Source organism: Eretmochelys imbricata, chromosome 8 (assembly GCF_965152235.1).
Source record: "Eretmochelys imbricata isolate rEreImb1 chromosome 8, rEreImb1.hap1, whole genome shotgun sequence".
Lineage (NCBI taxonomy): Eukaryota > Metazoa > Chordata > Testudines > Cheloniidae > Eretmochelys > Eretmochelys imbricata.
In genome coordinates this window covers 61,355,167-61,377,329 of record NC_135579.1, presented here as the reverse complement: position 1 = coordinate 61,377,329, position 22,163 = coordinate 61,355,167, and the positions used below count along the sequence as shown (strand labels likewise).

General features: G+C 36.4%; 2 protein-coding genes across 2 annotated transcripts in view; one reads left to right on the top strand and one right to left on the bottom strand.

The window, feature by feature from the left end:
• The window catches only part of CDC73 (cell division cycle 73), a 177,637-nt gene that overhangs the window by 83,986 nt on the left and 71,488 nt on the right, over nt 1-22,163 (bottom strand). The window lies entirely within an intron of this gene.
• On the top strand, nt 1,875-8,885 carry B3GALT2 (beta-1,3-galactosyltransferase 2). The gene is made up of 2 exons (XM_077824403.1): nt 1,875-2,221; nt 7,259-8,885. Exon 2 carries the CDS (start codon nt 7,400-7,402, stop codon nt 8,666-8,668), a length of 1,269 nt encoding a protein of 422 aa, XP_077680529.1. The 5' UTR covers nt 1,875-2,221; nt 7,259-7,399; the 3' UTR covers nt 8,669-8,885.

Sequence of the window (22,163 nt, the reverse complement as noted above, 5' to 3'; positions counted from 1 at the left end):
TGTAGAGTGTGAGGCTACATTAACAACATGTTGACCCTTGAGGGCTCAGCTGAGTGCTAGTTCATCATTTAGCAGTAAGGCTTTCTCTGGGAAATATCCCACCCTCTTACTCCACCACCTCAACCAAGCTTCACAATCATCATTGTTGTGCACAGTATTAAATTGTTTAAAACTTATTGTGTGTGTGTAGTCTTGTCTGGTGAAAAAAAAAAGTTTCCTGGAACTTAACCCCTCCCTCCCCCATTTACATTGATTCTTATGGGGAAATTGGATTCTCTTAACATCGTTTCGCTTAAAGTAGCATTTTTCAGGAAAATAACAACAATGTTAAGCGAGGAGTTACTGTATAGTACCTCAAAGAGGGTAACAGGTTTACACAAATTGTAATTAGGATTGGAAATATAGACTGAAAAAAGATCATCCTAATTAACATGTTGGACTTCTATACATTGATATTTTGGTAAAAAAGGTATATCTCTGATTAAATCGTTTTTGGAAGTTATCAGAACATGCAGCTGGAACAGTAAACCACATTGACTGCACCTGGGGAAGCATCAATTGTTATTTAATTTCCATTACAGCAGGTACTTGCCCAGTGCACTACACAAGTCAGAGGTAGCATATAATATGGTAGTCCAATGAAGAAATTCTCAATCTTAGTCAATGGCTAGTCCCATTAGAAGAGTTTCAGAAATGAAAAATCAGTGGACCGTTTTCAAAGGACGAGATGGATAAATGCTCAAATATTCATTCTTCAGTACAATTGTGTTCCCCATAATTGAGTAAAATCTTTGGAGTTTTTGCAGTTCTGCATCTACTGCATACATCACATAATTTACTATGATACTTTACTATGATACAGCCATAAAAGGACCTGGTTGTTGAAATGAGAGAAAATAAAATTTAATGCAAGTTGTATTAATGCAAGAATATCAAGGCAAATTATATAGCTTAGACATTTCAAAAGAAGAAAAAAAATTATAAAAATATCAGGGTCTCTTACAATCATTCAACTTTCCTATTTCTTCAATGCTGAACTTTGTGACTTCTACCAATGAAGGAAACCACTAACGGCTGAATGCCTTGGTATTTGTAGATTAGCTGCTGCCAACTGCTTTGACTAAATTAAGATCATGAAGAGGAGTTTCCACATGAGCAGTCATGGGTGTAGGGAATAAAGGTGGGGGCATTCTATTTTTATTTTATTATAATATAGTAGGACATATGTCCTATTTTACACAGAATAACCAGGCATGTTCACAGAGCAGTGAAGGGGTTAACCAAAGCTAACATATTTAAAAGCTTATAGCTTTTATCCTCTGCAGAAGTATACCCAGAATAAGAAAATGTAATGTCTAACAAAAAAAACATTAGAGAATTGTAAGTTATGGCACTAAAGATAAGGCAGTACAATTTGAAAAACAAACTGAATCATTCATTTAATAATCATCCCATTTTCATATTATTCACTCAGCACTACACTTGTACTGAATATGTATCATTTATCAAACAGAAGTAAAAACCTGTAAGCTTTCTGGCTGCCTTAGGATTTAGTCAAAATGAATGCAAACAATCACGTGGGAGTCAACCAAGCAATGACGTTAAATTCTGCTCTGTCAGAAGACAGCATCTGTCAAAGCCCACATTTAAACTGCTGCCTGCCTGTGCAGCAGCTGAAGAACTATGGAATGGATTTTATAAACCAAAACCCTTAGATAAAATTCTCAAAACCTTTTCAGTTACTGCCTAGCAACAAAGGAGGAAGGAAGGACGGATGGACGGAAGAGATAAATCCCATTATTGAATGCAACTGAACCACTACACTCTAGCACTTGCTGCTTAACATTATCGCTAGAAATATGGATACTGAGAAGAGAATACAGCACTGCATTGTCCGACAAGGGAAATGCCAGATGTAAAAGCTTCAATGCATCAATTGTCAGGAGCAGACAACCCTCCTCGGAACACAAGCAAGAGCTACTATTCTTTTGTTTGAAAGATGAACAAAAGACCCCAAGAAATGGACACTTATAAGCAAAGAAGGTAACACAGCAACGAGCAGACAGATGGACAAACTGGATACCGTGAAAAGCAATCGCAGGAAGCAGACGTTTGGGGGATGTGCGCATGTTCGATAGCATCTTTTTTGCTGAAGTGATGCGTGCCAAAACTATTTTCAGTGGCAATAATCCTCTCAACATAAATGTCCTAACCAAGGAAGGTATGTCTAAAGCATGTGTGAGATATTCATTCAATTGTCTATTACCTTTGCATCCTATAGGTATAGATCACTGCCAGCCTATAGTTCCCAGAGATAACATTTCCATGAACAGTGGAAAAAGAATTCCAGCAATTCCTCCCCCCCAGCACCCACACAACAGAGAACAAATGTCACTACTGCTTTACTTCTTAGTTAAATATGTTTCTCACAGTCAACTGAGGGTTAAGGGTAGGGAAGAGGGATTATGGGGATAATGTAGCTATCTATGGTTACTGTATTTGAGAAATTAAACTTAAAAACCTCGTTTTAAAAAAAAAAATCAGTTAACCATCCTCTCAAACTAGGTCAGATTTAATCCTTATCTGAAGTAATCTTAAAGCCCTGGTAAAATGGCTGTGTGTGACACACGCTGAGAGCCCTGAACCGTCAAAACAGACCATGCAGTCAAATTACATTAGTTAAGTAGTACCTTCAATCCTTTTTGAATTTTCTATATAGTGCTCTTAAACACAAACAAAACATCAGATTAAATATTATCAGCATGCCTAAATTAGGACTAAAAAAGCATGCAAAAGAATGGACACGATTTAATCTACCAGAAGTACAATTAACCACCACATTTACAAGTAGTATCAGGCTCCACTGAGATCCCCAAAGGAAACCTTAATATACTGGTATCACTCAAGATGGTGAGCATGTAATTTACATCATGCCATCGTTATAAGTTATCTGCTTCATATGTAACACATTAATTGTTTAACTCTGACTATAAAAAAAGGCACCATGATAGAAATGATTGAAAATCAGTTTACCTATTGTTTAGCTCGGTAACCTTAAAATACTTTATTGATAAAAAACGAACAGGAATCTCAGGAATATCTGAAATAAAAATAAAAGACCTGAATCTATAACAATCTTATAGAGCTACAGAGTGAACATCCTTATCTGCAAAATCTATCAATAAAACATGATAAATGATTAAAGAGTGTTCTATAGAAGTGCTTACTTTGTCCCAGGTAATTCTAACATATGATAAAACTAATGCAACTGTAGACAAAGTCTGCATGTCTAATTTAACAAAAGATACAGCAAGATGATGTAACTTGAAAACTGAGTGGCACCTTGAAAAAACAAAACACAACTCGTGTATTAAATCTGTCCAAAACATTAATTTTGTAAAAGATTCACTGAAAAAAAAAAAGTAACCGCAGCAAATGTGCCAATGAGTGATGGTTAATTTTGTGAATTTCATTATTTAAAATTATTGGATTTTAACAAGCAGAAAAGAAACATCAGTTTGAGCATAGTCCATTTTGTGAAAAGGATTAATGCAGTTAATATGTCAACACAGATATTAGGCCCTGCATAAAGTGCTTAAACCCTGCTGCTATTTACCACCAGTACACCAATTCTCAGGCTGCCTTCACAACTTTTCCCTCTAATTAAGGGTTTACCCACAGAGCTAATCAAAATATGAAAATCCAGGATGTATAAATGCAGAGCTGAAACTAAAGCTTCAATCTGCAGAGCCATAATTATTGAGCACTACTGGAAATAGGAGCTGAAACACAAGCAGGGCAAAGACCAAAAATAAAACATTCAAGAGGCATTCTACAGTTGAACTTGGTCTATTCACAATACATCAATCACTGCACATTCAAGTGTTGAGAAACAAATAGAGCTTTTATAAATAATATCCTTAAAATGCACAGCTGCATACTATAGCATTCAACGGACAAGGTGACTATTCGACTCTCTAGGTAGGTTTAGTCCCACTTATCAGTAACACAGGATGTGTTCATTCTAAGCTTTTTAAAAAATACAGCTTAATATTACTGACTGAACAAGTGTTTGATAATACTCTACCTAATAAAACAGTCAAGTGGCAGGAAACAAATCCATTAATGCTTTTCATAATGTACACTGCCAACTTCTCACAGTCTGTTAAACATTAGACAAATTTTATTAGGTAATACAATCTGTCACTTTTTCTTCTCCAAAAAAGGACAATTATTACTATACTTAGAGATAAAATTCTTAATTTCCTTCACGCATTTTAAAATGTTTTGAACTACAATTACAAATGACATAACGAAGACATCAAGTTTTAATTTAGTCTTCCAGTAAACATTTCCACAAGCCTAGAGAAGACATTTTTAAATACAAGAAATATTATACAATTTTTGAATATACGATTTTATGAACATCCATGACCATCAAGAAACATTTGAAGAAATCACCTCATTTTTTTGAAGTTTTGAGTTGAGGATAGGCTTAGCATATTAAGAAATTTAAACAGACCACATAAGCATGCAGACTCTAAATAAGCTTCAGCTTTTAAAATCCTCTATTCCTATATTTTCTTGTGAAAATTAATTCAAAACAAGTTTTCAGAAGTTTGTTGTACATGAAATAGTCTTCAGTACTTTCAAGTTCCTCTAACTAAAAATGGCTGCACAGAAAAAAGTTACATCAATTAAACATTGAAATATTATTTCATAGTTACAGCTACCAAAGTAAAATTCACTGAAATCTTTTGCATTTAATAAGAGGAAGTTGTAGTAGTGGAGTTATTCAGTGTGTCTACAAAGTTAAACTGAACTGCAGTTGCTATCCTTCATTCAGCTTTTCAAGAAATTCTGTATTTTACCTTTCTGAAATCTATAAGAGCCTACATACATATGTAATGGAGTGACAATGTTTTACCAAATATATCCCTGCCCTCAGAAGCGGACATTAAATATTCATTGAACTGAGAGATGTTGGCTGAACAGACATTTGAAGTAAGACTGTTGTATTTGCTTTCATGTAAAATTTTTCAAAACTGAAACCACTGATTTTTCACATAAAATGCACTGTCAGCGTCATATATTTCTCTCTCTCTCTCTCACACACACACCCCCACCACCCCCCAAGTTCATGAATAGGCAGATCAGCTCAAAATTAAATCCTGAGGGATTTATTTCCTCCTACACAGACAATTTCATGTTAGTTCTCAAATTAAATATTTTTATCACTTACAACTTTAACCTCCATGTTAGAGATATGCATTGTGTACATTCTAAAATAGTTTTAGAGGGAGCTCAGTATCAGGTAAATGACATGAGCCACTAAATTTCAACTTCAGACAAAACTATTTCAACTCAGTGGGTTTAGGCACTGCATACAATAGTAGAAAATGTTCATATAGAAGAGTTGAATATATCACTGAGCAAATATTTTACTGTTTCAGAAGCAGAATTTTGGAACTGTACGGCCTTTTCAGATACATTTACATTGTTAAAAATCATGGTTAAAATCCCCACTTACTTGCTCCTCCTAGTGGAGGTTAATAAGATAGACAAACTATAGCTTTCATTCAGTAAGATAATACTTCCAGCACTGTATCCAAATATTCTGAATGAGCTTTCCTCTGCATAAAGATATATTCATTTTTTCCACTTTAAATTTAGTTTGACATATGGCCACTTTTTAAAAAATTCTACATAAAGATTTTAGAATCATTTTTATTTTTTCTGCATGTTTCGGGCACTGGCTATATATATATACACACACACACACACGTGTTTGTGGGAGTAAGTAAAGATTTTTAATCTCTAACCATAGTATGATTTAATAAATTATCTCTGTGCCAACCTTTCAAATTACATCTTTACAGTTTAAATCTTGTAATTATCCATGTAACATGTCACTACCTTTTTTAAAATGAAGAATTAATGCAAATATTGGCTTTGGAAGATAGCGAAGTAATTAAATAAAATTACTCATTTACATAAAGGAAGTGTTTTCCATGGGACTCCAACAAGATAGGCTTCTTTTTTTTCCAACTCAAAACCCTAGAGTCTAGAAATAAATTAGAGCAAATTGAAAATCACGAACAAATTTGTACTGTGCAATGAAAGGCTCATTTATGAGATGATGTGATCAGCTTTTAATATGCAACATCATGAAGCTGCCATATTGACTCTGCTCTTGAATCTAAAATAAATTTATGAGGCGATGGGAAGTGATGCTGTAAACCTAAGTTAGCAAATTTTCTATAGTTGCAGCTGCTAGTGTAATTTTGTTTTAACTGTAACATTGTAACAGAAGCATAAAAGTTAGTTACTTTAAAAACAATGAAAGTATTAATAATCTGTGATTTACTATAAAAATTGAGATTACTGTGTAATTTTACTTTGTACACACAACTGAACTCTCCGTGACTATAGTAAATTAAATATTTAATTTTAAAATTAACCACAGAGGATTCAGGCAAGGAAAATGTTCTCTTCAACCCCTCCTTGTGGAACAAAAGGTTAAAAGGTGAGTCAAAGACGAACAAATGCATTTATCGTTTATCATGCAATGAGGTTACTGGACCCCGAAAATTAATTTGACAGATGCAACTTCTCACTGAGTTTCTGAACACAGTAGGGGCCAATGGAAACATGCCAAGCAGTGTACTTTGACTAACAGAACTCTGCTATAATCAACCTTGCACCGTCTGTCCCACTACCCAAACATGACCATTTTACAAAAAGGGCCTCTGACTGTGAGCCATACTACCCACTACATGTCAAATCCATTTTAATTAATGCCAATAAACCTTCCCATCTGGTATCAAGGCCTTTTCATCTGGCCTTTCTCAAGAACTGTAGAACAGTTTTACATTCACTATACATAGAGCTGATTTAAGTCAGCTTCAGACTTTCTTGTCCAGAGTTGAACAAGCTACCTTTTATTGCACAGTGGGAAGGAAAAGACAAATCATTAGTATCTAGGATACGCTACCCATATAAAGCAAAGTTTTTTGTAATTTAATCAAGCGCTATACTTTTCCCAAATGCTAATGCATCAAGTATATTTTAACCTAAAAAATTAAGTTTGCTTTTTAGTGTGGAATTCAACTTTCTGTTTAGATAATTACACTGGGACTAATATTTTATCATTAAAATTCAAATTTTATTTGTTTCTTATTTCTCACTGTAACTTTAGATTATAAAAACCTGATCTTAAGGTGAAGTGTAAAAGATTGTTATTTTTTCACCTATGCAGCAGAGTGACCCTTTTGCAGAGAATTACTCAACGTGAATACAACAGAAGATGAAAACCAAAAAATAGCAGTGGATTCAGAAAGAAAGGAAAAAGCATTTTGTTCAACCATTATCTCACATCTCATTGTTGGATACGTACAACATGCTTCAGTGGAGAAGACGACACTGCTGTTTTGCAAAAATGACGTGGAATACCAAAAGGTCTCTGTTTCGCACCCATCTTATTGGTCTGCTTTCTCTCGTGTTTCTTTTTGCTATGTTTCTGTTCTTTAATCATCATGACTGGCTGCCAGGCAAGGCTGGATTCAAAGAAAATCCTGTGGCTTACACTATTCGAGGATTTAGGTCTACAAAAAGCGAGACAAACCACAGTTCTCTGAGGAACATTTGGAAGGATACAGTCCCTCAGACTCTGAGGCCTCAGACAGTCACTAATTCCAACAACACTGACCTGTCACCACAAGGAGTAACTGGTTTAGAGAATACACTTAGTGCCAATGGAAGTATTTACAATGAGAAAGGTACGGGACATCCAACTTCATATCATTTTAAGTATATAATAAATGAGCCCAAAAAATGCCAGGAGAAGAGTCCTTTTCTAATACTACTCATAGCTGCAGAACCAGGCCAAGTGGAAGCTAGACAAGCTATTCGGCAAACGTGGGGAAATGAAAGCTTGGCACCGGGTATCCAAATTGTTCGAATTTTTTTGCTGGGCTTAAGCATTAAACTAAATGGATACCTCCAACGTGCCATACTGGAGGAAAGCAGACAATACCATGACGTTATTCAACAAGAATATTTAGACACTTATTATAACTTAACCATTAAAACTCTTATGGGGATGAACTGGGTTGCCACCTACTGTCCAAATGTTCCCTATGTTATGAAAACGGACAGTGATATGTTTGTCAATACTGAATATTTAATACATAAGCTTCTGAAGCCAGAACTGCCTCCAAGGCACAAGTATTTTACAGGTTACCTAATGAGAGGGTATGCACCTAATAGGAACAAGGATAGCAAGTGGTATATGCCACCTGATCTGTATCCAAGTGAGCGTTACCCTGTATTCTGCTCAGGAACTGGTTATGTTTTTTCTGGAGATTTGGCAGAAAAGGTATTTAAAGTCTCTTTGAGCATCAGACGCTTGCACTTAGAGGATGTATATGTGGGCATCTGTCTTGCCAAGTTGCGAATTGACCCTATGCCCCCACCCAATGAGTTCGTCTTCAATCACTGGCGAGTTTCTTATTCCAGCTGTAAATATAGCCACCTAATTACCTCCCATCAGTTCCAGCCTAGTGAACTGATCAAATACTGGAATCACTTACAACAAAATAAGCACAATGCCTGTGCCAATGCAGCAAAAGAAAAAGCTGGCAGGTATCGCCATCGTAAACTGCATTAAAAAAGACAATACTCCCTCTATAAAAAGTATCCCATGTGCAATTTGTACATATTGCTGAAAGCATGTACAGTGAAAACAGATGAGCTTAATGGGACAGTCTTTAGTTAAGCCCTCATCACATAATGGAGTTTGAAAATTATTTTTTTAATTTTAGAAGAGTATAATTCTTGAAGATAGTAATATTATGAAACTATAACCAAAAGGGTTTCCAAACAAATTTGAGGAAAAAGATGGTATATAAGGATTTTTCTGTGTTAATGTGCAATAATAAGCATGAACACTTTGGTGGTACGATTGCTATTTTATGTGCCAATAAAATATAATTGAGCATATTTTCCACTAATTCACTAATTTTTTTTTTTAATGCACACACTGCTCTAATTCAAAAAATTCTTTCCTCTTCAGCCATTAATGATTTCATTCTGTTGTCTAGAACGGTTGTAAATAAAACTATCCGTGACAAGTTAAGGACATTTTGTAAGTAAGTTTACTTCCCTAACTTCAGAACCATATTAAAAAGTGATTACATAGCTGTTTCACAAGCAATAGGAGTTTAGTAATGTGACATTTACAATTTGAGAAGAAACTGCCAATGTATTTTAAAGCACTGAGCACATATTTTACTACAGTAAGACGAACAAAACTCGCAGTTTAGAAGGCTGCTATTTTGTGGTGTGACAGTTTGTGAACTGAGTTTTAGATTAAAATTTAAATTGAGAAGTCACTGAAAGTAATTTCAAACTCTGAATTATATTCGGAGGATGACACCATAATCTCGGTGTCAAAGAGCATCCTCGTCTAATATATTACTCACCATGCAAGTCCATTATATCTGCTATTGCATTCACTTTTTTTTGAGGTAGTTAAAAGGTACATGAAAAATGCAAAACTCAAAACCTTTGATCTGGTCTCAAAAATGGTCGGGGGGGGGGAGGGGGCGACTGCAGTTCCCTTCCCCTCTCAAAAATACTATTAACTAAGTGAAAATTGTCATTTGAGCAAAGTAAGCCAAAAATCATCTTTTTCACAAAGGTGGTATGGAAGTGATAATTTAGCAAAACTGATATTTCTGGATAGTAAGATGGTCTAAAATAATAAAAACAAAAAACATGAGTGCGATGAAAGTCACTCTTGCGTCCCACTAAAAGTGAAAGGTAAAAATATAGATTATATTTATAGGTTTTCACTCTACCAATGCACATATTTAGAAAGCTCATTTCCCAATAGGTTGCTGCCTCCTAATGCTAGATTTAAGTGTCACTGTTTGTTGTCACAGTGCCAGGTTTACAGCCATATACCTTTGATTTAGTAGAAAACCTTCCTGCAACCTCCAATAGTACCTTTATTGGCCAAAAAAAATGCTTGATTGGGTAATAGTTATATTATTCGATTCACTTTTATTATTTATTTTAATAAAAACAGACTATAGCTATGGTCACTCAAACCTTCCTTTACAGGGATGTTACTCAGAAGGTAACGGTTAGTCAGCTTCTGCATTATTTAAGACTTCTCTGGTTTCCCCTAATCTTTATTGCAGTGGGTTTTCAAACGATGTAAGGCACAGAGACTGTACTGATTTTTTGGTTGATCTTCAGGTAATAATGGAAAGACATCATGAGTCCACACAGATACTGCTTACTCTTAGCCACCTTTGATACGATTGACCACAAGTCAAGTACTAGTAGGTATGAACAAGCTACATTACAGTGGTTGTGTTTTTTCCTCCCATGGAACCCTGAGCTCTTTGGTAACATGAGCAATTTGATTTTAGAGGTCTCTCTCACCACCTTTCTGTATTTAATTTAACTACTCAGATAGTACCACAACCACAGTGTATGAGCATCTTCAAAATATTAAACAGAACAATCTCTCTTCTTTCCAGGCCTGTAGGAAAAATTGTTTGACTAGTTTATATTTGCATGAGAGAGTGGATATGTTGCTTGGATTAAGCAAAAGCTGCACTGAAGAAATAAATCTTATTTGCTCTGAAAATGACGACATCCATAGCCATTCCCTCTACATGTACATGAAGGTGACGGAGGGAAACAAACTTTGGGGCTGCTGCTTTACCACTGTTCTGATACCCATTTTTGGTTTTCCTTCAAATTCAGATCCAACAGTTTGCTTTCCAGTTGATACGTGTCAGAGATAGCATTCTGGATGAAAGCTAGACAAGATGGAAATAATGCTGCTGGTTATTGGGAAGACATCTGGAGAGATGGTTGGGGGCAGACTGTTCAAGGAACAGCGTACATCCTTAATGGAGTGATTATGTGATATGCTATAATGGGTTTATAATGTATTCAGCACTGGTCCCTGATGTTCAGTTAAGAGCAATGGCTCAAGATGCCTTCCCCAATCAACAGCTGACAGAATACAGCCCTTCCTCTCTGAGTAGGGCCTCAATACTTAGCCATACCTTTGGCACTTCCAGGCTGGACCACTAATATACTTTTTATTTGAGTTATTCAGAAGTTTAAGAATATTGTTTAACAAGTATTTAACAAGACATACACAGCACATAACACTTCTCTGTACTGGAATTCTGCTTGCTGAAGCGTTAAATCCAAGGGGTTAATAGCTAAACCCTATGTGGCTTGACACTTGAACTCTAGGATTTGGCAGCAAGGTATCCTCTAACAGACTCATCTTTGGAACTTGTTCCTCCTGAAAGTCTGCCCAAGTTCAGCAGTTTAGGACAGGTTGCAACATCCATCAGTTTAGTCTGACACTAACTGGCAGAGGATTTGTTAGCGATCAGGTGGAAAGAGAGAGAGAGAGGCTGCTTACTTTTATAAGCCATATTGAGAATCCATCATAGTTTAAAAAATTTGTATTAGTGCCTATGTAACTTGAAGGCACTTTATAAATACGAAACTAAATATTTGGACTATAAACAAGATAGCCAGTCTACTGAAGTTTTTTTGCCCCTGAACACTGTTCTCTTTCCCTTGTTCAGAACAAACTTTAAGAAGTAAAGGGGGCCTTGTACACTGAAAGACAATTACAGGATGAAATAGTAAAATCTTTTCCCCTTTAAAAAAAATAAAAATTGCTTTCCATTTCTCTACGTTGTGTTTAGACACCACTTAGTTTCTGATCACCCTAGTACAAAAGAAAGCATTAGTTCATGTTTAAAATAATGCAACAATTTATGCTACAAATTGTTTACCTTTTTTGTTGTGTTTGTAATTTTTCACTTCCAATATTCTCTTCACTAGAAGAAAAAGATGGTTTGAGTTTTACATTGTCACCTTTCCAAACTAAGATGGACAGAAACTATATTTTTCTTAAATGTAGTTTGAGCATTTGTGGCTAAAGATAAAGAATCTGTTCTATGGTATGTTCCTACAATACACATGTACCTACAAGTCAATATATACCTCAATTGCCAACGTTAAATGAAATATTTTCATTTATCTGTTTTTTGGTTGTAAGATGAGAAAAAGAACAAATGGAATCAAACCATAAGATGACAGTTATTTTATCAGGTAGATATAAGGGAAGGGAATACAGTTAAGAGCAGTCTTAAATGATGAGAACAATGGGTCAGTGGGTTATCAGCGGGGAAATTTCATGATTTTTGGCTAACAATTGATACTTCCTCAGCTAAAGACATGTATACAAAATAACTATGTGTAATCCAGAAAATAATTATTGAAAACAGACATGATCTGACAATATATCTGTTCCCTGTGCATCTTCAGCTAAGCAAGCGAGCTAGGTTCCTTGCCAGCTCAAACATCAATACCCCTTCTCTGTGGAAAAACAAGGTCTTATGGCTAACAGCACGGGGTTGGGAGACAGGAGTAACTCTAGATAGATTTCCTGTGTGATCTCATGACCTCTCTCTCTCTCTGGTTCCACAGGCAAAATAAGGATAAAAATACTTCCCAGCCTCTAGTGGTGCTTTGGGGAGAAATTCAATGTCTGTAAGATGCTTTTGAGACTTAAATGGAAGATACTACAGAAGAGCAAAATGTTCTTAACTAAGTTCAAAGTTATTAACTCAATTTTTCATGGCTGTTTGTTGTGCTATACATAACTGCTAACTTTCAGATCCTAGGTTGAAGGTGACATGCTGGTAAATAGTTCAGCATCCTACCTCAAGAACTGACCATATTTTCTCAGTACATGTCTACACTAAAGACTTAAGTTGACCTATGTTAGGTCCACTTACAGCCGCCACAGTAATTATGTCAGTGGCTGATGTTTACGCTACCTTCCTTCTGCCAGTGGTGTGCGTCCTCACCAGGAGTGCTTCCACTGACTGAAGAGGCGCAGTGTGGGGGGCTGAAAGCCAGGGCAGCTTCCACACAGTTCCCTGCTGGGAGCTGGGGATTCAGCCGCCTGGGCATCTCACTTTCCTGAGCGGGGAGCCAGTAGCAGCAGGGTTCAGGCTTCCCGGCTTTCTTGTCAATTTCTCAGCTCCAGCATGGAGCCCTGAAATTGATAAGACAGCCCACAGCCCATGTAAGTAACACAATGTATACACAGACATTGTGTTGCCCTAACTACACTGACATAACCCCTATGCCTCTCGTGGAGGTGGATTTATGATGTTGATGTAGTAGAGCACTTACATAGTCGGAACAAGGCTGTAGTATGTACATTGACATAATTAGGTCAACTTAAGCTGCCTTACATCAACCTGCAGAGTGGAGACCAGGCCATAGTAAACTTTAAAAGTCCATCTGATATTGTGAGGAGGTAAACATGGAATCTCACATGTTTTACAAGTTATGTTTCAGAGTATATCCATACTAAACCAAGGATTATATTCCAGTATCCTTACTATTCTAAGCATTTTTATCAAAAAAGTGTAAAAGTGCAGCTAAAAAAAAAATCGCTACTCTGAAGGGTCTCTTTTTCCCCCCACCTATTTTCCTAATGTGCACTAACCCAGCGAAAGCCTCAGACATGCGCCAATATGAAATAGTTGGAAAAACTGGCAATGAGATTAAAAATTTAGAGCCATAAGTATGTGAAAACTTGAGAGTGAAAGGAGAAGGTAATATAAAAACACCAGTTCTTCACATTTCTTGTGAAGGGTAAATACTAATGCATAGTTGAATCCGTAACTCTCAGTTCTTTGTTTTTAAAATGACTACAATAAATAGTACATTTGCCAAACTCAGAAAACATTGCTTTTCTTAATTCTCCATTTTGATGTATGTCATGTAGAAATATTTTATCCCTTTAAAAGAACAGTATACTTAGCTACAGGCTGAGTGAATGGAGGACAATTACAGTTGAAAACAAACTATGATATCTTCCCTTAAATTTCACTGGATGCAGATAGCCCAAAGCGGATTTTACAAGGATAGTGACTCAGAGACAACGTCTTCCAAAACAGTCGGTTATAACTGGTATGTGCGAATGCCTTGGAAGATTGAAGTGATTCAAGTCTGTAAGCCACAGTTTAGAAATGTAGTATTTACTGTACTATTGCAGGTCAGATCTTCGGTATTTCAGCTTCCTACCTCAACACTGATCATCAATATCTATTTTTGCCTGCTGAGCTATTAACATATGCGTCTAGCCAGCTGTACAATGATGTACAAAGGAGGCAAAGAGAAGGCAAGAAAGACACCTTTATTCTGTATCCAAGGCAAAAATAAAGTCACAGGTGTAAGGAATAAACATAGGTACTTAGGTCACCTCAGTTAAAACAATATCTAGTTGTCAGACTACAAAGATGAAATAGTCAGGCACTACAAATGAGGCAGCTAAAAAAACGCTACATTCAGGTTAAAAAATAGGACACTTAACTAGTGTTAAGGAATATTTCAAAAGGAGGACAAACTAGAAAACAATGTTTGAATCTATAGTTAGAAAGGCCTATATAGCTATCCATTCTGAAAGAAATGAAGTACAAAGTAGGGGGTAGCTCCATTTCTATGTCAAAATTTCAAGTCATTTTGCAATTACAAAGGCACGCTTTTTAAGAGTTGTACCTTGATCAGAGGTAACCCTAGAGAAAGTGACATGAAAGCATATCAGGAGGTCACTAACTCCAGAGGTAATCTTTTCCATAGATGGCTGTCAGTGAATATTCAAAACAAAGGGTATCTAAAATTTAAAGAGTTTATTTACCATGAAATTATTAATTACTGTTCTCTTTTGATTAGTGCAGTAATAAATGAGAACTAACCTGGCTACAGAATGGCACTTTCCTTTCACAGTGAAATTACTACAAAAGGATTCAGCTGAACATGGATATAGATGAAAACTACCATGTTGCTTCCTGGTATTACCATGGCAACAGTTACAAGAGCTCTCTCTTAAGTATTTAAATCCAACAGTTTCACAGTAACACCAACACTACCAGAATGATGGTGATGCTGTATTCTGCTTTACGAGCTAACTGCTCAAATTACAGTATATTAAGCATTTTCTTCATACTTTTCAAGAATTAACTCTTGGTCAGAGTACTCTGAATGAGACTAATCTTGAATGACCCTTTTTTTTTTTTTTTTTAACATAAGTGTCCCTCCAGCATAAGAAACACTCATAGCTATGCCTTTATGTAGTCTCAAAGATTCCACCTAAACCACTTATGTTAACCTTTGTTGATGTAAAGTTGAAGTCAATACAGCTAAAATCTTTGATAGATTTTCTCTCAAAGAGTTATATTCTTGGAATAACTGGGCAAGAAAGTAATATAAGTATGTTTGAGAAAAGGAGTTGTCTGTCTAAATAGAGAACAGAATTTCTGTGTATAACAGGGTGGATAAAAATCAACGATTTAAAAAATAAAAACAAAAAAAATCGGACTTTTTATTTAAATCTGATTTTTTTTTATATAAAATGTTTTGAGGAAAATACCTATCTAAAGATAGTTTTAATTAAGATATATTTTAGCTATAATGTATCTCATCATGGAATAGGGATTATACATTTTAATTCTATAGTATGAGACAATATATTCATGTCATGTTTAAGAAAAGTTTTGTAAATGAGTTCCAATAGCTCATGGATTAGGGACCCAATTTTATGGGGTTCCAGGGGCTTCTGTATAGATTATTTAGGTTTATATTTTTATCTACCCAATGGGACTTTGTGCTCAGTCTAGAAGGTACTATCAGAGATGTAGATGTTTAGTTTTGCAGTTCTCAAACTGTGGATTTGTGTCTCCAGAGAGAACATGCCTGTTAACTGCGACAATGGTTGGTTGGTATGTATGTAGAAAGAAAGAAAGGTGAGAAACAACCACCCTCAATCCTATTGTCCCTCTGCAAATTTGTGTACACAGAATCAATCCCTTACCTCTCTCTAAAAGTGCAAAGTTTCAGAAAGTTTGATGAACAGAAGATTGTTGGGGACGGAATAGATCTGGACAAGAAGAAGTCTGGAGATAAATGTGAGAAGGGAGGGACAGGCAGTAGAAATAAAAGTGAAACTGTTTGAGCAGCATATTCCAGAAGTCTTGAGGTCTTTCTGAGTGTAGCCTTCATTGATTTGAGATCTACCATACCATTCTCTCATTAGAACAGAAAACCTATAATGGCAGCAGGCCATAAGAGACCCATTTTGGGAATAAGAACCAGTCAAGAAATATATGTTTGCTGATTAAGTTTTAAAGAAAGTCACACAAGTGAACTGGTGGAAGTCACTTAAGCACTTGGATTAAGAGACTGTTGAAGTGATAATCTCACTTTTAACAGCAGTAGCTTCTTCTGCTGGTGTATAAAGATTTTTTTTTTCCTTTGGACTAATTCATTCCAAATTGAGAAATCGTTTGGGACCTGAAAAAGCAAGAAAGCTTGTTTTTTCTCTTCCAGGTTATGAGGAAAACAGGAAAATGAAGGTGAAGACGACTGACTTAGCTGTGGAAGCCAACATTTTAAGTTTCTTATGTTGATCTGGCTGACAGTCAATTTTTAATTCTTTTCTTTTTAATATTTCATTTAACTATTTTAGTTAAACAAAAACAAATATGATTTTAAAAAACTTCAATGTTTAACTAAACTCAAAAATTCATATGCTGTTTTGTTAAAAAATATGTTTGCTGTTAAAGAAAAAAATACAGAATACATAATATTGATTTAGTTAAATAAAACAATTTAAATGTCTGTCTGGTGATGTTCTCCTCCTAATACAGCATAGCAAGAAAATCCTCCAAATATTAATGATTAACCTGGGGGGGGGAAGGGGGAGGAACCTTTTGTAGTGATAATCAAGGTGGGCCATTTCCAGGTGTTGACAAGAACGTCTGAGCAACAGTGGTGGGAGGTTTGGGGAACAAACATGGGGAAATGACAGGTTTCAGAGTAGCAGCCGTGTTAGTCTGTATCCGCAAAAAGAAAAGGAAGACTTGTGGCACCTTAGAGACTAACAAAGTTATGTGAGCATTACATAGAGACTGTCCAGTTTGGCCAATGTACATGGCAGAGGGGCACTGCTGGCACATGATGGCATATATCACATTGGCAGATGTGCAGGTGAACGATGTAAAAGAATAAATGGACACAAATCAGACGTCAAGAACTATAACATTCAAAAACCAGTTGGAGAATGCTTCAATCTCTCTGGTCACTCGATTACAGACCTAAAAGTGGCAGTTCTTCACCAAAAAACTTCAAAAACAGACTCCAACGAGAGACTGCTGAATTGGAATTAATTTGCAAACTGGATACAATTAACTTAGGCTTGAAAAAAGACTGGGAATGGATGGGTCATTACACAAAGTAAAACTATTTCCCCATGTTTATTCCCCTCCCCCCGTGGTTCCTCAGACATTCTTGTCAACTGCTGGAATATGCCCACCTTGATTATCACTACAAAAGATTCCACACTCCCCCGCCCCCCACCCCGCTCTCCTGCTGGTAATAGCTCACCTTACCTGTTTCAGAGTAACAGCCGTGTTACTCTGTATCCGCAAAAAAAAAAAAGGAGTACTTGTGGCACCTTAGAGACTAACCAATTTATTTGAGCATAAACTTTCGTGAGCTACAGGTCACTTCATCGGACGCTGTAGCTCACAAAAGCTTATGCTCAAATAAATTGGTTAGTCTCTAAGGTGCCACAAGTACTCCTTTTCTTTTAACTCACTGGGTACATCAAAGGATATTAAAGGCAAGTGCGTAAATCGGCATAATTTAAACACTTCCACCTCCAAAAAAGAGCAAGTCTTCAAAATGTTTCACACCTAGAAGAGCGCAACAGATTAAATAAGTATTCTAGCTTTTCTGGTCTTTAATCATGAAGTTAACTACGATAGGATACTTCAATGGTCATTTGTCAACAAGACACTATTTAGTATGTATACTAAAAAGAAAACTGATATTTATAACAACTAAGCAATTCTCTGAATAGCAATTACAGATATCTGAAATTGAACTGCACGGTAGCCACAAACACTATTAGAAACTTGTAAGAAAGTAATACATTTCATTTTGCCAACACAAAAGATCGAGTTAAGTATCCCCTCCTGTTAACACTTTTCAAAACATCATACTAGGTTACAAGTCAGTATGATGCCTTGGTTAATAAAACCACTAAATCCCCCAGCTCTTCTTTTAAAAAACAGCTCTTCTTGTGAAAACACCAAGTGCTCCCGTGCCTCAGTTTGCTTCAGGCTTTAAACAACAAAAACCACAAAAAAAAAAAAAAGGCTTTGCTAATAAAATACTGAATACCTTTGTCCACAGGAAAACACATTTTGCTGAACTGTCAATTAAATATTTCATATGTGCTGAATTTGAAGAAGTGGAGTTGTAAGAAACACATTTGAGAAAGAGAGATTCGATGTCCCTTGTATGATTTCCATGCAGCACACATCGCCTCCAATACAGATGTGAACTTTTGTATATGAAATGAGCCTCAGCATTAACAGCCACTGTTACTACAGTCCACAGGCAGTATAGCATAGTAAAGCAAGATAGAACAACTGTGGAAATAGCCATCTGAGAATCTCTCTAAAATTTTATGTCAAATGTTAGTACTTCAACTTAATGCAAATGCCAGTCTTCTTATAGACATCCCTCTAAAGTCCACCTAGACACTGATTTTTGTAGACAGAAAAATTCAACTCAATTAGCTAACCTTGTGGAAAAAACTAATTTACCCCTGTATCATCTTTGAATAATGTAAAGCATGTGTGTTCTTACAGATTGTTCTTTTATGTAGAAGGTAGCATTTTTATGTTCCAGTCATTTAAAGGAACAAGGATATAGTTCAGATGTGCTCTTAACATTACTTAATTCAGATGCCAAACTAAGTCAGGGGTTCTCAAACTTCATTGCACTGTGACCCCGCTTCTGACAACACAATTACTACATGACCCATTTGGGGGGCGAGAGGGAGTCAGAGCCGGATCACTGACACCCTGAGTGTGGGGAAAGGGAGCTGCAGGCCAAGCCCTGACACCCCCCCGGGGGTGGGGGGGGAGGGCGACTGTAGCTTAACCCCCATTGCCCCAGATGCAGGTGAAGGTGGGGGTGGAGCTCAGGCTTCTGCTTCAGCCCTGGGTCCCAGCAAGTCTAAGGCTGGCCCTGGGAACTCCATTAAATATGGGGTCAGGACCCACTTTGCGGTCCTGATTCACAGTTTGAAAACCACAATGAGTCTATCAAATATAAAGCTGATGGGACAACTGATACACCTGGTGCTGAAAAAGCAAATTCTAAAGCCTATTCTGTAAACACATGGATACATATAAAAATTGAAGTTGCTCTTGAAATAGATACATCTAACAGTAAATATTCTCTAATAATTCATAATGTCAACAGGACTTCTCAGTATTTTTTAATTATGAAAGATTTTAAAGTGTATACAAAAGACACATTTTACTATTTTACCACATCCAAAAAACACAAAAGAAATTTTTGAAATGCTTCTTCTGTTTTAGACGTTTATCTACTAAATATTAGGAGTTTAAAAGTTAAATCTGTTCTTCCCCACCTTCTCAAAATAGGATAATGGATTGATAATTAGAGTATGGTCACAAATCTATGAAAGCATAATTCAATATTGGTGCTATCACAAGAGTTAAGACTCATGTCATTTGTTCAAGTTTAAAAGACACAGAAGTTTCCATCTATTTTTAACATTTAGACTTTTCAGTAATGGGTGAATCACTTTTCTTCCTTTCACAGACAATCTGCTTTCTACATCCAAGATGTGATTTTCTGTCCAGTCAATTGTGAAGATTGATGTTGCAAATCTGTTATGCCCAACTTTCATTAACGTTGGGAACTAAAATCAAGGTAAGAAAATGAGAACTCAATTAAAAATTGCAGGATTTAAATCTGAGTAAAGAATAAGTATTGTCATGTTCATTATCCACATACCAGATGGGACTACCATCATATTTTTTTCTTTAAAGCATTACCTCACTTCCTACTCCTACTCCTCCTGTAGTCACAGCCAAATGACTACAGTGATTTATTGTCTGAATTCGCACTAGTAGAGCAGAATGGAAAAACTAGCAATAAAATGTATGATCACAAGAAACTATTTCTTCCCCATCTTTCCTTCTGTTCATCTGAAAAAAAAAAAAAAGAAACAGTGCACGCTTGGTAATTATATAAAGTGTATATTCATGTCTTCCAGAGAAGTCTAAAAACCAAGCATTTTTGAAAAACTGTGTTGCATAAAAAGCCTGTGTTTTGAAAGATTGTGTATATTCATGTGTTGCATAAAAAGCCTGTGTTTTGAAAGATTGTGTTGAATAAAAAGCCTGTCTCATGACAGCCAAATAATATAGTTATACCTATATTTCTGCAGTTCTAATTCTGTACAAGAAAGGAATCTGTCAATTATAATATTAAGCATTTTCCATTAAGAAAATTATTCTACATCACCCTTCTCCTATCTTGCCATGGTTTAAATCAAAAGCTTGGTTTACACCAGCAACTTATGCCAGTATAACTACATCACTCCGTGTATGAAAAATCCACACCCCGGAGTGATGCAGTCAAACTGACGCAACTCCTGGTGGGAGCTATGTTGACTGGAGGGCTTCTATCGTCGACATACCAACTGCCTCTCAGGGAGCTGGAGTACCTACTGCAATGGGAGAAACCATCCCATCCTCATAAGTAGAGTCTCCATTGAAGCACTATAGCAGTGCCGCTGCAGCATTTTAAGTGCAAACAAGCCCAAAGGCATATGAACACACCCACCCACCAACAAAACAGATACACATCTTCCACATTCACAAGGCTTTGTACCACTGAGAACCAACAGGGTCCAGGACTCACTTCTAGAGTGAGAGATGGTTGCATTTTAAAGGATGCAGTACATTTGCTGCACCATTGAGGATGCATTGAGATTTGCATAAATGATAAAATACATCCTCTACGGAGAATTTTCAAGTAAATCTTAATTAGCTTATGAATTGAGCACATTTTAAAGTAACCACTTCTTAAATTTTGGTAAGTCTAATTGTTTCAGTACTGTGACGGGAAATTTAATAGGCCTCAGACTTTGGTCAAGCCTATCTAGGCCTTTGACAATGGTCAAGCTTGTTTCTGAGTATAAGGGGCAGCAGGGAAGGCAGAATGGAAAGTTTTAAGCAGACAATTTGTAACAGACAAGCATGTTAAAGTGTAACCACAACAGTAGTGTTAGAAAGCGGATGTCAAACACAAGAGAAACACCTGTGAATAACGTATAGAAAACAAGCTTTTTCCTATACCCCAAATAACTAAGCTTGTTTTGATAGATTCCTAACAAGGCAAAATATCGATGCGAAAGTGTGTGTAACTGGTCGTGGTTTTAAGCTATATAAACGCCTGTATTTCTGTATTCGGCAGAGCAATCCTGCAGTGCGCACTGCTTGAAATAAAGGGCCTCAGGCTGCTTCTGATCCAAACACAACACGTGGACATTTTTTCCACCACAGTACCCTTCCAACAAAGAAATTCATTAAGTTTCAGAGCTGAAAACTAACTCAATTAGAGACATTTGCAATACCAGAGGCCTTTTCAGTGCTGGGATTTTAGCCACCAAAAGAGCTGTGCCAATGCAAACCCATGAGCTAGAAACCATTTATGCTGGTGCAGTGCAATTTACACATGTGCAGCTTACCTCAGTTTCAAACCAAGGTAAATTGTACCCCTTCCATACCTACTCGCTCCCCCACCAACTACCGCCTTTCACAGTCCTATACCCCCCAATCCATTTTCTACTGGAAAACCACAAAAAACTGTATACCTAAAAAGTATGTGCTTATAACTTTTGCAAGTTAAAAACATTTTAGAGTATAAAAAAATTAAATAATTTTCCAAAGAGACTTAATTTGTCTTAAGACCGCAAAAAAAACAAAACCAAAAAACCCCACACAAACCAGATGAACACAGGCTCTTGCCTCTTTTCTTCAGGTTTCCTGTCCTAAAAGATATTCCTAGCTCTTCTCCTCTTCTCTTCCCTAGAGACATTCTGATCCACACACACGCACACTTTTTTTTGACATATCCATTCAGAACACACAGGCAGTCTAAGTATTTCTGATGAAGTCCATCCTACAGCTCTCAAATTTTTGAGGTCA